The sequence below is a fragment of the Leptodactylus fuscus genome, chromosome 1 (genome assembly GCF_031893055.1).
Source record: "Leptodactylus fuscus isolate aLepFus1 chromosome 1, aLepFus1.hap2, whole genome shotgun sequence".
NCBI classification, from domain to species: domain Eukaryota; kingdom Metazoa; phylum Chordata; class Amphibia; order Anura; family Leptodactylidae; genus Leptodactylus; species Leptodactylus fuscus.
The window spans coordinates 324,646,689-324,664,247 of record NC_134265.1 but is presented as its reverse complement, the minus strand read 5'-3'; the positions used below and the strand labels follow the sequence as shown (position 1 = coordinate 324,664,247).

The 17,559-nt window shown below is 42.1% G+C and overlaps 1 protein-coding gene across 2 annotated transcripts in view; it reads left to right on the top strand.

Annotated features, from left to right (window-relative positions):
- The window catches only part of SLC2A9 (solute carrier family 2 member 9), a 220,024-nt gene that overhangs the window by 170,643 nt on the left and 31,822 nt on the right, over positions 1-17,559 (top strand). For both annotated transcript variants that reach the window (XM_075260760.1, XM_075260767.1), the window contains exon 12: positions 11,037-11,164. In XM_075260760.1, the coding sequence (XP_075116861.1) occupies positions 11,037-11,164 (128 nt within the window). The remainder of the gene's footprint in view (positions 1-11,036; positions 11,165-17,559) is intronic.

The following is a 17,559-nucleotide window of genomic DNA, read 5'->3' as shown; positions in this document are numbered from 1 at the left end:
AATGGGTGTCCGCTGTATAACATATCTGAACATAGCTGACACGTATAGAGAAGGCTCCATTCCTGAGCCTACTCCATACACGTCTGGACATTGTGATTTACAGGTACAGGCATGGGGTTAAAGAAGACCATAAATAATGCCCCTAATATAAATGATCTCCCCTATAGCCATAATGTTCCCTATAATAAGTTATACCCCCTAACTATGATCCCTTGCTACATGTAGCCGCCACTCTCGCCGTCTCTCCTCTTTACTTCACAAGGTGCGTAGGCGCAGACAGGATATTTTCATCTCAGTGCAGGAAGCATAATGCTATCATGTCATAGAATTGTGCCTGTCTGTTCTGGACAGACATCTTGTCTGTTGGTTGTCAGCTGGCAGCCCTGTAATGGCTGAATGCTTCCTGCTGTACCACATATTTAAACTGTATAGGTATCCTTCAGACACCAATATAGTTGAAAAAATTGCATGTGTTTATGGTGACCTCAGGGTTGTTCCCACAGACTCAGAACCCCCTGCTCCCCACTAGCTAACTAGTAGAGATGAGCAAACAGTGAAATGTTCGAAGTTCTATTTGAGTAGCCACTCAATACTCGACCGTTTGATCAAACATCGAACCCCATTATAGTCTACTAGCTGTTACCCGCGACTTCGTCTGCGGTGATTGTAGAAGTGGGTATATACAGGCGTGGGTAAGGTTTTCGTACTGTGTATCAGGTATGGGATATGAAATGTAACTTTGTATCTTGTTGTTTCTGTAATTCAGAGAATACGTGAGACTTTCGTGTTGCAGTTACTTTGTATTAGAGCTGCTATACGGTGTTGTGAGAAACTTTACATAGTGACTTTGGGACAGAAGTATTTGAAGTTAACCCTTTCCCGCCGATGGCATTTTTTGATTTTCGTTTTTGACTCCCCTCCTTCTAAACCCCATAACTTTTTTATTTCTCCGCTCCCAGAGCCATATGAGGTCTTAATTTTTCCTGGGACAAATTTTTCTTCATGATGCCACCATTATTTATTCTATATAATGTACTGGGAAGCAGGGAAAAAATTCAGAATGGGGTGGATTTGAAGAAAAAATGCATTTCTGCGACTTTCTTACGGGCTTTGGTTTTACGGCGTTCACTGTGCAACCAAAATGACATGTCCCCTGTATTCTGTATTTTGTTACGATTCTGGGGATACCAAATTTATATGGTTTTATTTACATTTTGACCCCTTAAAAAAAATCCAAAACTGTGTTAAAAAATTATTTTTTGAAAAGTCGCCATATTCCGACAGCCGTAACTTTTTTATACGTGCGTGTACGGGGATGTATAGGGCGTCTTTTTTTGCGGGAACGGGTGTACTTTGTAGTTCTACCATTTTCGGGAAATGTTATTGCTTTGATCACTTTTTATTCAAATTTTTAGCAGATTCAAAACAGTGAAAAAATGGCGGTTTGGCACTTTTGACCATTTTTCCCGCTACGGCATTTACCGAACAGGAAAAATATTTGTATAGCTTTGTAGAGCGGGCGATTTCGGACGTGGGGATACCTAACATGTATGTGTTTCACAGTTTTTAACTACTTTTATATGTGTTCTAGGGAAAGGGGGGTGATTTGAATTTTTAATCCTTTTTATTTTTTTTTTAATATTTTTTTTTACTTTTTTAAACTTTTTTTTTTGCATTTATTAGACCGCCTAGGGGTATTGACATGGGTGGGGGGTGTCGCGGATTGTCAGAGTGGTGGGGGTCGGCAAACATGGCTACTCTGGAGCGTTAAAGAGAGCCTCCTGGAGTATCGTTAGGGTGAGGGGCAAAGTGGTAAAGTATATGTATATGTGATTGTGTGGGGTTAGGGGCGAGGCTGCAGAGGGCAATATGAATTTTGTGGCTTGCTATGGTCCAAAGTGTGTGAGATTGCAGAGATGGTGGTGTGAGTTTGGGTTTTGTGGGGGTCCTGGCACAAACGTATGTGAGCTATTGTGACGAAAAGTAGCCTATTGTTTAATTGGGTGTATTAACTATGTTTGTGGAAAATTTCAGCCAAATCGGTGGAGCGGTTTTTCCGTGATTGAGCAACAAACATCCGAACATGCAAACATCCAAACACACAAACCCACAAACTCACAATCTTTCACATTTATAATATTAATAGGATGGGGAATAAATACTCGTTTAGGGGGAAACTAATATTCAACTCAGGAGGGTCACCAAGTCCACTATGACACCCCAGGAAATGATGCCAATACCCTGGAATGCAACTCGGACAGCAGGGGAAGCATGTCTGGGGGCATCTAACATGCCCAAGTCTCTGTATTATGTCAGGATCCCTGTCAGCTTGTGATATGCAGGAGCTGACTTTTTCCCATAGGAATGCATTGACCTGCATTGATTGGCCGAATGCCATACAGAGTACAGCATTCGGCCAATCAACGCTGGATCTGCCGGAGGAGGCGGAGTCTAAGGTCGGTCCACAGCAGTCTCCATTCTGGTCTGATCTTAGACTCCGCCTCCTCACAGACGAGCCTCTGGCAGAACCAGCGTTGATTGGCCGAATGCTGTACACTGTATGGCATTCGGACAATCAACGCTCGTCAATGCATTCCTATGGGAAAACGTCAGCTCGCAGATATCATAAGCTGACAGGGATCCTGACCAGATAGAGCCCCAAAGAGCTGGGTGAGTGACATTCCCACCTAAATAAAGGTAATCCCTAGCTAACCCTGCCTGTACATCTATGCCTGTCTCACAGCCACATAGTTCACAGTCTCATATGACCCGGATATTAAATCTACTGTTTGTATAAATTGGAGGTCACCTGAATTAGCTGATTTATTTTTCCGATGCCTCCGTTGTCGTAGTTCCTGTCCCACCTCCCCTATGCAGTTATTGGTGCAAAAAAAAGCGCCAGGGAAGGTGGGAGGGGAATCTAATTTTTAGTGAGTTTACCACCTGGTGTTTGACTGGAATCGAATACCTCGAACAGCCTGATATCCGATCGAACATGTACTCAATCGAACGCTGTTCGCTCATCTCTACTAACTAGATTTGACACTGAAGAGGACTTTTCCAGATGCAAAGAATTGGAGTTGGTGGAGGTGGTGAATAACATAGTAATAAGATTCTTTATATTGTGAGGAAAAACCCAAAGGTATAAATCATACAAGACGCTGAGTGACAATTGCAGATTATGGTCACCAAAAGATAGAATAAGATCATTAATGGACAAAATCTTCATGTTTGCTGCAATCTATAATTCACTATGACATTTAAGGGTGTTGGATGAGGAAAACACAGGGTTGTAAAGGTTACACCAGCACATTACCAACTCCTCTGCATGAAGGGAGGGGGAACCTATGTCGGATGTTAGATAAATAACAGGTTATAATTAATGTGTTCTCCGAGAAAATCCGCAGACAAAAATAAAATGACTTAAATTGAGAAATTTGTCTTCATTTTTAGAACGTTATCCTCATTTAACTAAAGCACATGTATCTATTCAACGAAAAGGAAGTGTACACCGATCAACCATAAAATAAATCCCACCTGCCTTATATTATATGTAGAAGGATAGATGGACGGTTCTCCTGTGCCTGCGTGACATTGAGCCATGGACTCTACAAGAAAGTGACTTGTGATATTTGGCACCCAGACATTAGCTCCAGAAACTTTGTACTGTATGTGGCAAGGTGAAGACTACCTGGATTTTTCCAACGCATCCCACAGATCGACATAACCAATTTGGGGACCAAGTCAACATCTTGAACCCTTTAAGTTCCCATAACCATTCCTGAACAATTAATTTTTTCAGTGTGGCATGATCCATTATCCTTATATTTCCCAGCTTTCCCAAACCATCCAAGAGTCTCCCGAAAAAGAGGTGACCTCCCGTTACCCTGGAAAAGTGGCCGGCCTCTTTGGTCTGGTCATATTATGAATGACATGGGCACTTTATGTGCTGGGCATGTTGTTAAAAAGACGGGGGACTGGCACATTTTGGTTCCAGATTACAAAAATGGGGTATGCAATTCCCAAAGAGGATGTGTCGCACTCAAAAGGGGCATGCCTTTAGCAGAAGGGATGTGTCCATGCAAAAATTTAAAACATTTTTTATTGGTGCTGTGATCCAGATGTTTACCATCATCGAGTTGCAGCGCCAAAAGAGTTGCATCAGTAAAATTTACATTGAACCTGTCTCAATTCTGTCCATGCCTGATCCTTATAGAGTAACATACACCGACCGCCTCTCTAGTGATATCCGTTACATGCTAAAATAATAGAAATAATGATTATTACTAGAGCTGAATGTACAAAAGTTCCATCGGTCAGATAACATGTTCTCACCCATTGAATGTCTCCATATAAAATCAAAGTTTTTGGCAGCTTTCAGATGCATATAATAGTGGGTGGTGATGGTGGAGGGGGGAGGGGGACTTATGAAACCTCTGCACTGGGCCCACCAGTGTGATAAAACGGCTCTGACTACTGGTAATCTCACTTTCCAGCTTTATACTGGTTATACGAATATTGATATACTATTTCTGTATTACTATGTATGCAGAAGTGGCTTGTGATCTGGATTGCCTAGCAAGTGGGAGGAATTTAGGGGTGACTTGGAAACTCTAATTTTTAGCCAGAAGAACTTTCTGGTAGTGTGAGTTAGCCAATAGCTCTTGGTAGAAGATGATGGCATGTCAGCAAACCCAAGTTCGCAGAACCAGGACCATGGAACCCCGCTGACTAACCATCTGTACTGTTCACCAGTGAGGAAACTTGAATATCCACAGCAGAGACTTGCCCTGTATTTCCCCAATAGCTGTTGGAAAGGAAGACTAGGTCCCTGGAGCCATCCTAGAAAATCACGGTGGTTAGAGTCAGAGACAGAGATGGACGAACCTCACAAGATTAATTTTGACAAATTTTACCACCCTCTGTTTTCTTTTGGGCCAAACTTGTTCGGAGTGGAAACCCAAGGAAGGTAAAGAGAAATTACAAACAGTTATACTCACCTTGCCTTACCTCTCCTGGGCATCCTTGCAGTTTCCTGGCATCCTCTTCAGGCATTTTGTGAATCCACCCACCAATGTCCAGACGCAATGGCTACCTCTGCTCCTCTACAACATTGTCTTATACTCCAGACTTACCCCGATTATAGTAATCATTATAACCTGCAGCCGAGATACACGGTGACTCAAATCAGAGCAATGGATTGCTCACAGTGGAAACAACAATTCACCAATGGTCCATTGGCCTCTACAATTGCTTGAACTAACACCCTGCAACTTCTTTTTGTGTGGGACAACATCAAAGACTATGTATCTCCAACCACAGGATCTGAACCAGTGGAGTCTGTATCCGAGGATCTGCTGTCTCCCATCTGGAAAAAACTGGACTACCGCCTAGACATCTACTGTGTCACCAATGAAAATGACATGAAATATTTGTGGTGTATGGATATAACTTGGATAGATAATGTGTCTTTCATGTTAATAAATATGTGTTCTATTCTCTTGGTTGTGAATACCGAGGCTATCATTTTTCACCTTCTCTTTTGGAATCACTTTGAACTTGCAACATCCTTGATATTATGTGTACCAGGCACTTGTGTTCATAGAAGGACATAATGGTAGGATATCTCAGGAGGAAGAGTAAAAATACCAGTCTGCACTTAATGATCCTTTAAAAGGTACCGCATGTCCATTAAGTAACTTGTGCTTGACAACCTGGTAAATGGGATTCACTTTCTGGCATTAATTATTATGTTCCGTCCATCACACAGAGCATTTATAGCGTTCCATTAGTCTAATCATACGGTCAGATAAGGGAGGGAATGGATGTCATCTGCTCTGTTAGGCATCACTTGGTTACACTTATGAAGTTCTCTTCAGTCATTCAGTCAACTATAATGTCAGTGCAGTGGACAGGCCGATGAGAAACCTCTGCATAGGGGCCTGGAAGGCAAGAGGGCCACTGGACAACCTTCCTGCTGGACAACCCCTTTAACCCCTTCCTCAAACAGCCATTTTTAAGTTTTCTATTTTAATTTTTGACTCCCCACCTTCCAAATGCCATAACTTTTTGATTCACCAAAGCCATTCAGGGCTTAATATTTGTTGGACAAATTGTACTTTTCAATGGTACCATTTAATATTCTGTACAATGTACTGGAAAGCTGGAAAAAAAATTGCGTGGAATTGGAGAAAAACTATGTTTTTGAGACTTTCTTGCAAGCTTTGAGCTCACTCTGCAGCCAAACGACTTGTCACTTGTGTTCTATGGGTCGGTACGTTTCCAAATTTATATAGGTTTTTTTTACATTTAAATAAAATCCAAAACAGAACAGCTCTTTCGATTCCCCCCCCCCCCCCCCCCCCCCAAGTGGAAAAAATCTTTATAAATTTGTAGACCAGTATGTGTTTCACTTTTTTTTCTTTTTTTTTTTTTTTTTTTTTACTCTTATTTGTGTTGTTGGGAAAAGGGGGGGGGGGGTGAGTTTTTAATTATTTTAAAAAAATTTAAATTAATATTTTTTTTATTAGGCCCTCTAGGGGTCTGATCACTAGTACAATGGATTGCAATGCAATGCTACAGTACATAGAGCAGCCTGTACTTGTAAAAGTATATGCCAGACAAGCTTGGAAGCCTACCATAGGCTCCCAGCTGGCAATGGATCGCCAGCACTGGATCTCATTCTGGGGGCTGGCAATCCACTCCAAAATGGCGGTGCCCATGTATCGATGAGAAAATGAGGCCTCAGTCAAAAATAAAATCCCTAGGATCAGTGTGGGCACTGCCGCCAGGTCTCCGCTGGTTAACACCTGTGGCCCAATATGTGGGGCCTTAGCCTAAAACATTTTCTCTATCTATCTTAGTAGTTACCAATGGATATGACCATAAATACAGGAATTTTCTATGGTCTGGGATAAAACCTTATAAAATGTGTCAGACAATAATCTAACAATTCACTACAAACCAGATAATCTTTTCATTGTCAGTTTAATGTTCCTCACTTCTGTAGCTATTACAAGATATGTATTTGTCATTTGTAGAAAGAGTGGAACGTGACATGAATTCTACATTTTATACAGCACAATCCCATGTATACATTGCTTACAAGGAAGTCATAGAAAATAAACCTCAAAGCTACGGGTATAGATTTTTTAGAGTGCTGTAAATGCTGGACCCCTATACAGACGATGAGGGTATTACACTCCAGATCACATACTATTTTAATCCCAAAGGGACTCTTCTTTACTTTTAACCTTTTCTCTTTCAATATTTTAGTGGTGTTTGACATATTGCATGGCCCGGGGTCTGGTGATATAACACCTCATATTTTTTGTTGTTGGATATTTTTAACTATGAAGTCTCAGTTTTTGACCATGCAGGTATACAGATAGGTGAAAGCACAGAATAGAGGATGAGCAAACCAATTTGTAAAGAGCCGGGTTTGTTACAAATTTTTCAAAAATTTCACGTTTCGGCCAAATTCAAAATTTTTGGGAATCGACACCCATGAGCTACTATTATGTTCTGAGGATAGGCCATGAAAACACAGCCTGAAAATCACCTTTGGGTACACATATGTGTCTCTCTTTAAAGGGCTTGTACAGAACTTCGAAAACATGGCTGCTGCCTTCTTTTCAGGAAGTGACATCATTTCTTTTGGTCACATGACCATTCTGCAGCTCAGTCCTATTCATCTTAATTAGAGATGAGCGAGTAGAGTTCGATCGAACACTACTAGCTGTTCGAAGTTTAATGTTCGATGCAGAACCAGCGTTGATTGGCAGAATGCTATACATTCAATCAACGCTGGTTCTTCTCTTACCTTTCCGAAGTCTTCTCCGCGCTGCGTCCCCGCGTCTTCTTCCAGATGGAAGTCACTCTGCCTAGGCATCCGGCCTAGGCAGAGCCGACTGCGCATGCACGGGCATGCACGCGCATACACGCACATGCGCAGTCGGCTCTGCTCAGGCGTCGGGCCTGGGCAGACCCACACGCGCATGCGCAGTCGGCTCAGCCTAGGCCGGATGCCTAGGCAGAGTGAATTCCACCCGGAAGAAGACGCGGGGACGCAGCGTGGAGAAGACTTCGAACCTTGGACACTTTAATGTTCGCTCATCTCTAATCTTAATGAGATTGAAATATGGCATATGGACATGATGTCACTTCCTTAGAAGAAGACAGCAGCCATGTTTTTGAGTCCTGCACGACCCCCTTTAAGTTAGCTTTTTTCAATTTCTTCCAATGGCTTTTATGAGTTATGATGCTGCAACGTTACCAGATTCTGGAGCTAAATCTGTAGCTTATTCACTTTTAAAGGTTATATAAAGGATTTTAACAATAAGTCACTGACCTTGTCTTTGGTTTTAATGAATCGCTAAACCTAAAGTACAATTTCCTTTATCAACGGAATACAAAACTATCTATAAGACTTTTAACATAAAACTGTGAAATCCTCAATACAAATCAGATTCTGTTATTTCACACTTGTCTATGGAGAAGTCAAGGACATCACAGATTGGAATTTAATTAGCCGGGCCTGCCATCCCTCTTCTGTTACATTTATGATATGTTTGCAGATTCCTGTAGATGTATACTGTGAAATGTGTTGGGGGCTATATAAAAAAAATCGTACAAAATGTTATGTTTTTCATCTGTTGCAGCTTTTAATGGGTTTTTCTGGGGTTGGGATAGTGATGACCTATCCTTAATATAGGACATTAAAGAGGTTGTCCAGGATATTTTTTTTTTCAACTTAGGCTAGGGAGGTGAAAAAAACAAAAACAAAACAACCTCATCTGTCCCAGACGCTCCACTGCCTCCCAGCGCTGTCCAGTCCTGCTGCTCCAATGTTCTCTTGTGAAAGGATTCCTCGACGGCTGTGACTTCCCAGACTCTTTTACTTAGGCCCATGAGTGCCCTTAAAAATGTACGAAAATTAAAACAAGGTGTGAAGGATATCGCCTTACGAAATCCCCTTGGCATGTCTGTGATCACCCTTCTTTCTTACCTTCAACTCGTGCCCTGTGAGTGTGCTTGGGTTTATAGGATAACTCAAAACAAGCTTGATAAATTTTATAGTGGGTCAGTACTAGGCACTAACATATACAGAAAAAAAAGTATATATACATATATATATATATATATATATATATATATATATATATATATATATATATATATCAGTGGAGGACAAGCAGATACAGATATAAGCACAATACAATACATAAAATAAAATGGGAATAAAAGATAGAAAAGGAACAATACCAACACGAGTCTGTCTGGGCACATGTTTGAGTCAGACAAAGGAGCCTCAGGCTGCTCATATGGCTCCCAGGGTCAGAAGTCCAAGAACATGTGTCCTACATGCTGTCCAGCAATAAAGAGAGCTCTGTCCCTCAGTGAGGACCATTTAACTCTCCTAGTCTCTGGCCTGAGTGGTGTCACGAGATGAGGAAGTCCTGCCCTCCATCTTGAAACCAAATAACAAAGAACAGTCATAATTCCTCGCCAGATGACCGTGGTGTCAGATAAGTGGTATGATGGTGTTCGTGGCAAGATTGTGTAGACACCAAGAATTACATCTCAATTCTCTTTTCTCTACACCGGTATCAATATAAAATAACAGAAATCCCCATTATAGTCTATGACAGTGATGGTGAACCTTTTTGAAATCAAGTGCCCAAACTGCAACCCAAAACCCAATAACCTATTGTGGAGTGCCAACATGGCAATTTAACCTTAAAAGATAAGATAAGATAATCCTTTAATAGTCCCACAATGGGGAAACCCTGTGGATCCACAATTGCAGACCCACAAATTACAGTTGTGTGAATGGGGCTTTACAGAGCTTGTACTGAAAGTTAAAGGTCTTTGCATTTGGTACTTTTTAACAATTAATGTTCACTATTTACATCACACAGGATCTGTTTTATAGTGACCGTGCAATGTTATTACAGCCAGTACTAATATCATGTCTGCTATAAAACAGATATTGTGTGATATAAATAGTGACAGGACCCCACACAGTACAATCTGCCCCAGATTTGTCCCCACACAGTACAATCTGCCCCACAGTGCCCCCCACACAGTACAATCTTCCCTGCAGTGGCCCCCCCACACAGTACAATCTGCCCTGCAGGGGCCCCCACACACAGTACAATCTGCCCCGCAGTGGCCCACACAGACAGTACTATCTTCCCTGCAGTGGCCCCCACACACAGTACAATCTGCTCTGCAGTTGCCCCCACACAGTACAATCTGCCTCGTTGTGGCCCCTACAAAGGATTATACCTGTATACTCCACAGTAGCCCCCCTCCCCACACAGTATTAAATGCTCCACAGTAGCCCTCCTCGCCACACAGTATTAAATGCTGCACAGTGGTTCCCCCTCCCCACACAGCATGAAATGGACCACAGTAATCCTGTACCGGATTCCCCGTTAGTGAGCGATCCAGGCGACCGCACACATGCCAGCAGAGGGGCCTCTGTATGCTCTCTCTAGGTTCACCATCACTGGTCTATGGGGTCTGCAAGTGTCTGTGGGAACTGCTGTTTTGGCGGTATGGACCTGATTGATGGAGAGCCCATTACAAGTGTGAACCTAGACTAATAGCTGCCACCTAAACACTACTCTGGGGAAGGGGCTTGCTTGCATTACTTTATATGCTGCTTGACTCTAGGTTGTGTAAAGTGGACATCATACAATTTGTGTAAATGGCCCATTAGTGATGTAACACTCATGTGAAAAAAATGGACAATATGTTCGATATTAGCTACATAGACACTTATTCCCATCATTACAGATAAGATTTACTGTATGTAAATGTATGACCCGTATTAGTCAGGACTACAATGGAAGCCAGAGATCATAATACTGTAGTTTCCTAGTTTGCACCTTAATTTTATGGAATCCCTTACGTGTTGGTGGCAATATCTTCAATGTTTTGTACCATTCATGCTCAGTATTATCAAACATTTTAGTTTTTGTATTTGCCTTTATACTTTACTTATAGCTTCATGTTTCTTCCCTTTAAAGGTGGCATCCCTTTCGTTCTGGTAGGAGAATTTTTTCATCAGTCTCAGCGTCCTGCAGCCTTTATGATAGCTGGCTCCGTCAACTGGATCAGCAACTTTGCCGTTGGACTTCTCTTTCCTTTAATCCAGGTAACTATCCCAAACCAAGTCCATGATTACAGAAGCAGCCACCCTGGGGGAGTGCCGAGAGGATGGCGGTGGTAGTCCTATGCCTGGGTCTGGTCTGATCATAATGTTTACGGTGGCCGGTCTCTTCTCCACCAAACTCTCTCATTCCCAGTGCTGTTGCAGTGAACAAGGTTCTGCACTTAGAATTATGGTAGGGGTTGTTCCCTCAGGGCATACCCTGAGTATTGTCTCCTGGATGGCAGAAATGGAGCACCCATGGTGTTAAAGTACTAAATGATAGGTAGGAGACTAAGGTAAAGTTGAAGAAATAGCTCATGGATACCTTACTGAAGAAATACACCCATTGACTTTCAATGTCATTGAAGCCACCCAATCCTATCAGCCATCTTCAGGTAATGGGCCGATATTATTTTTTTAACTGGACTGTAGTCCAGTCTAAGATAAATTTCCCATTAATTCTATTACATTTATTGATGGGTTTTGGGCCTCTCACAGGAGAGATTCACAATATTTAATGCCTTAAAGGGATGTTCGAGTTTTTTTAACCCCTAAGGAGGCTTAAACTACCAAAGACTATATATTCACCTGTCCATTTGGCCAGGCTCCAGAAGAGACTCTCCAATGGAACTGGCTCATACCGACCTGAATATTTCCAATTATTTTTTTTTTACAAATAAATGGAGATTCATCACAGGCGAACTAAATTGGTCACTGCATTATAATCTGGGGTCTCTTCAGAATAGGTGGAGACCTAGGACACATGACAATAATAAAAAAAAAACATTCGTATTAACCTTTTTTTGGCCCTCCTTGCATCATCTGGCACTCTCCTGGTGACATCATGCACATGGAGACCTGTGATTGGGCCTCAGTGGTGACATGGGCATGCTAAGCATCATGACGGTAGAAAGGAAACCCATACAAACACTGGGAGAACATACAAACTCCTTGTAGATGTCCTTGGCTGGATTCAAACCCAAGACTCCCAGTGCTGAATGTCAACAGTGCTAACTCCTGAACCACCATACTGCCTGTAATACACTGCAATGCAGAAGCATTTCAGTGTATTACAGCAGCATTCAAATGAACAATACTGCATAAAACTTGTGGCAGTAGATACAAACAATAAAGTTCAGAGAAAATATAAAAAATCCCAAGTTAAAAAATAATTTTAAAATACCTTGCGAAATGCTGTATTACAGAAAAAATATTTTAAAAACTAACTGAAATGATTTCTGCATCCCTAAATGCTCACTAACATTTCATATGACTGAATTCATAGAATACCCCCATGCGGAACATAATTGCAAATCACTTTCATAAAAAAAAAAAAATAATGTTTTCCACCCTAAAAACTGTTTTGAAAGTTCTGCCACTAGAGGTCTCCTATCTTTTAAATCCGCTGTCCACTGCATGTTACTAAGTAAATCATGTCCTTAAAGGGATTCTACCATTAAAACCTCTTTTTTTGTGGATAAGACGTTGGAATAGCCTTTAGAAAGGCTATTCGTCTCTTACCTTTAGATGTAGACCTTTAGATCTCCGCCGCACCGTTCCTTAGAAATACTGTTTTTTACCGGTATGCAAATTAGTTCTCTCACAGCGATGGGGCGGGCCCAAGCGCTGAAAATGCGATGGGGGCATCCCCACTGCAGCTTGAGAACATGATCCTGCGAAGCCTCTATCTTCAGCTGGATCCTCCCCTTCTCTGTTGTCTTCCTGCTGCGTCTTCTCCGACGCCTGCGCAGTTGGCTCTGCCAGTGAGACACCAGCAGAGCCGAGTGCGAATGCCCGCCGGCAGCTATTTTTGGGAGGCCGCTCCTGCATTGAACTACAAGAGCAAGAGCGGCCTCCCAAAAATGGTCGCCGGCATGTGCCGGCCAACTGCGCAGGCGTCGGAGGTGACGCAGGAGGAAGACGACAGAGAAGGGGAGGATCCAGCCGAAGATAGAGATGTCGCAGTATTGTGTTCTGGAGCAGCAGTGGGGACGCCCCCATCGCATTTTCAGCGCTGGGGCCCACCCCCATCGCTGCCAGATAACTAATTTGCATACCGGTAAAAAACTGTATTTCTAAGGAACGGCGTGGCGGAGATCACATCTAAATGTAAGAGACGAATAGCCTTTCTAAAGGCTACTCCGACGTCTTATCCACAAAAAAAGAGGTTTTAATGGTAGAATCCCTTTAATAGCAGAGGTTGCTGAGACGGGAATGTAGGAGGTACATGGGGTGGTCCAGCAGCTCCTTCACAAGAATAATCTCTGCAAAGACACTTATCTTCTATATTATGTGTGCACAGCTCATTGTATCTTCTCACAGGTACCATGTCTCCTCACATGACTGAGTGAAGTGTGTTTATCAGTGTCTGTGATAACAGATGGAGCAGGGAAAAGACATGAAAATTAATTAACTTAAGATAATTAACAGTTAATGAGGTGAGAGGAGATAGGTGCTTGTGAAAAGCTTATGCTTGTGTAGGACCACATCGTTTATTTATTATATATGTTACAGGCAATGTATGAAAAGCAGGGATCCTATAGATTGCAAGGCAATGCATGAAATGGGAGAATCGTTCCATACTTTGCCTAGGCTTTCTATAGAAGGCTGAATGCTATTTAGGCAACGTATGAAACCCCCCCCCCCCAAACGTGCTGCTCCGTGAAGTGGCGTCAAATGTAGTGAAAACAGTCCGTGTCGTCATACTGGAACGCCTTCTTTAACCCCTTCCCGACATTCGCCGTAATAGTACGGCGCTACTGGGAAGGGCTTCCCGCAAACCGCCGTACTATTACTGCGGATGCATGGTGCGCACACAAAAACTGTGTGCGCACCATGCACAGCGGGTGTCAGCCGTAATACACGGCTGACAATGCCCCGTAACACCCGCGGTCGGAACCGGGTCCGATCGTGGGTGTTAACCCCTGAGATGCCGGTGATCAACATGACCATCGGCACCTCCGGGGTTACAGTGTCATATGGTGCCGATCGGCACCCCCCGCGCCGGTTTCTGGGGGTGCCGGTGTTCGTAGGGGGCAGCCCGGGGTCTGATCAGTGACCCCGGGTCTGCCCCTTCACTTACCCCCTCCTCGCGCCTGGCCGATCCTGCCGTAAATGAAGCTGTCAGCCTGTGCGTCTACACAGGCTGACAGCTTCCTATACACTGCAATACACGTGTAACACGTGTATTGCAGCGTATCTCTATTGAAGCAGTGATCAGCCGATCACTGCTTCAATCCCCCATGGGGACAGAAAAAGAAAGTTGGACAAAAGTAAAAATAAAAAAGTTTAAATAAGTTTAAAATAAATTATAAATAAATAAAGCCCCAAAAATCCCTTTTTCCCCATATAAAATGTTTTATTATGTAAAATAAAGAAAAATAGAAAAAAACATTACATATTTGGTATCGCCGCGTCCGTAATAACCTGAACAATAAAATTAAAACATTATTTAACCCGAACGGCTAATGTCGTAAAAAAAAAAGAAGTAGAGAACCGCACAAAATAATGATTATTCACCACCTTTCCCTTACAAAATGTTCAATAAAAAGTAATCAAATGGTCAGATGAAAACCAAAATGGTACCAATAAAAAGAAGAGGTCTTCCCGCAAAAAATAAGCCCTCAACCAGCTCTGTCTAGCGAAAAATAAAAATGTTATGCCTTTCAGAAGATGGCGATGCAAAAACAATAGATTTTTTTCCCTGAATTGAATTCTATTATGCACAAATAGCAACGTATTAAAAAATCATATAAATGAGGTATCGCCGTAAGCGTACCGACCCGCAGAATAAAGGTAACATGTTACTTATGCTGTACGCTGCACGGGAAAAAAAAAATGCTAAAAAGCAATGCCAGAATTGATGTTTCCTTTTACATCCCACCCGGAAAGTGTTAATAAAATGTAGTCAATAAGTTACAGGCCCCAAAATGGTGGCATTGAAGAGTACATCTAATACCGCAAACACCAAGCCCTCATATGGCCACATTGCCAGAAAATAAAAATAAAAATCTACCTTGTACAATGTGAAGACAAAAACCCCAAAAGTCTCCAAATCATTAGGACATAAGTGGCTGCGACTAGAAGGAAATGTATATGCTGTGCGAGTGTTTTCAGGGGACACCCCATATTTAGAGCTTATGAGAGATAATACACCAGCGCTGATCCCCCAGAATGCCCCTCTTCCCCGTCCGTGTCATAGGAGCTAGTGGGAAAATAGAATGGGATTTGGTGTGCCCAATTTACTCCGCACAGCTTACATATTCACTTCGGGGTTACTAATGCTCACTGCATCACTTGATAAATTCTTTGAGGGGTGCAGTTTTCAAAATGGGGTCACTTTCTAGAGGTTTCCACTGTTTTGACTCCTCAAGGGCTTTGTAAATGCGACATGGTTCCTGAAACTGATCACAGCCAGATCTGCCCTCTAAAAGCTCTTTGGCGCGCCTTCCCTTCTGCGTCTCGCTGTGCGTCCATATATTAGTTTACACCCACAAGTGGGGTACTATGGTAGTCGGGAGAACTTGCCTAACAAATTGTGGGATGCGTTTTCTCCTTTAACCCCTTGTGAATGTGCAAATTCTAGGGCTAAACGAAAATATTAGTAAAATAAATTCAAATTTGAAAATTTCACCTCCATTTTGTATTAATTCCTGTTAAGCACTTATAGGGTTAAATTACTAGGTATATGTTGTTTTGGCTTATTTAAGGGGTGCAGTTTTGAAAATGGGGTGATTTATGGGGGGCTTTAATACAAGGGTCTTTCAAAACGCTTTCATAACTGGATTAGGCCCTTTAAAAAATGGGTTTTGGAAATTTCTTGAAAATTTTGAATATTGTTGTTTCACTTGTAAATCTTATAATGTCCGTAAAAATTAAAAGGGCACCTAAAGTTTGATGCCGACATAAAGCAGAGATCTGGGACATGAGATTTATGATATAATTTTGGCGGTCTGACTATCTGTATGTAATGCACATCATTTCAAACTTTATAAAATGCATATTTTTCAAAATTTCCACCAAATTTCCAATTTTTTCATAATTAAACACAAAACATATCAACCAAAATTTACCACTAACATGAAGTACAATGTGTTACGAAAAAACAATCTTAAAATCACTTTGGTAAGTTAAAGCGTTCCAAAGTTATTGCCACATAAAGTGACACATGTCAGTTTTGAAAAATCGAGCTTGGTCAGGAAGTCAAAAAGTGCCATCGGCGGGAAGGGGTTAACAAGAGAAATGAGTTGACTTTTGTTTCCTACAATCATCACATCGTAGCGATTCAGCAACCAATAGTCCATGAGTTCCTTCTTAGTAGTCATTTTTTGGCGTGCATGTTTTGGACATCATTAATTCATTTCTGGTAAGTAGTTTGGCTTAAGAAAATACTGGTTTTGGCAGCATTCCTTCGAATTTTGGACAGTTCCTCATCGAATCGTTGTTTCATGTCCTTCTCCGATGCTCCAGCTTGGTCCTCCCCCCCCCTCTTCCTACATTTTCCTTCATCAACAAAATCGAACTACGTGGAATTTCAAACACCTAAGGCAATGGCAGAACAGAAGACTGTCGGGTATCATGCTAGAAGCGAAGCGCACGCACATTCAAGAGAGACAGAGAGAGAGATAGAGATCATCAGAGATGCTGCTGAATGAAGTGTAAGCCTGAGGCAACGGCAGAGAGAGACTGTTGGCTGTATCGCGCATGCGCGGCAGCGGCTTCATGCTAGAAGCGAAGCGAGAACGAAGGTCGTCTAGCATTTCATACTTTGCCGGCTTCTCGTTCGGCATTGTATAGAATGCCTAGGTAATGTGTGAAATGACAAATCGTTTCAAACATTGCCCGCTAGTTTTAGGCATAATATACAGTTCTATATTCTATAGAATGCTGGATATCATACATTGCCGCTAACATATACATTACATACATAAGACCTGCCTCGATAGTACCATAAGTAACCCAAACATATAATATAATATAATATAACATAATATAATGCAGACAATTGGATGAGGCTTTGTGCACTCATGAGCCCTATGATAAGTGCAGCTCAGTAAATAGCTAACAGAGGTATACATTATATATATACCTGACCCTTTGCTCTGAGTGAACTGCAGATCAAGGTGCAAGCAAAAGGGGGGTGATTGTCCCCAGAAAAAAATAAGATTAAAAAGGACCTTTCATCAGATCGGGCACATGCAGTTTTATATACTGCTGGAAAGCTGACAGTGCGCTGAATTCAGCGCACTGTCGGCTTTCCCGATCTGTGCCCGGTGTAAAGCGCTATCGGTCCTGGTACCGTAGGGGTTTACAGTCAGAAGGGCGTTTCTGACACTTAGCCAGGAACGTCCTTTTGCCTCGCGGCGCCTATCGCGCTGTGCTGTGGAGCGGGGAGGAAC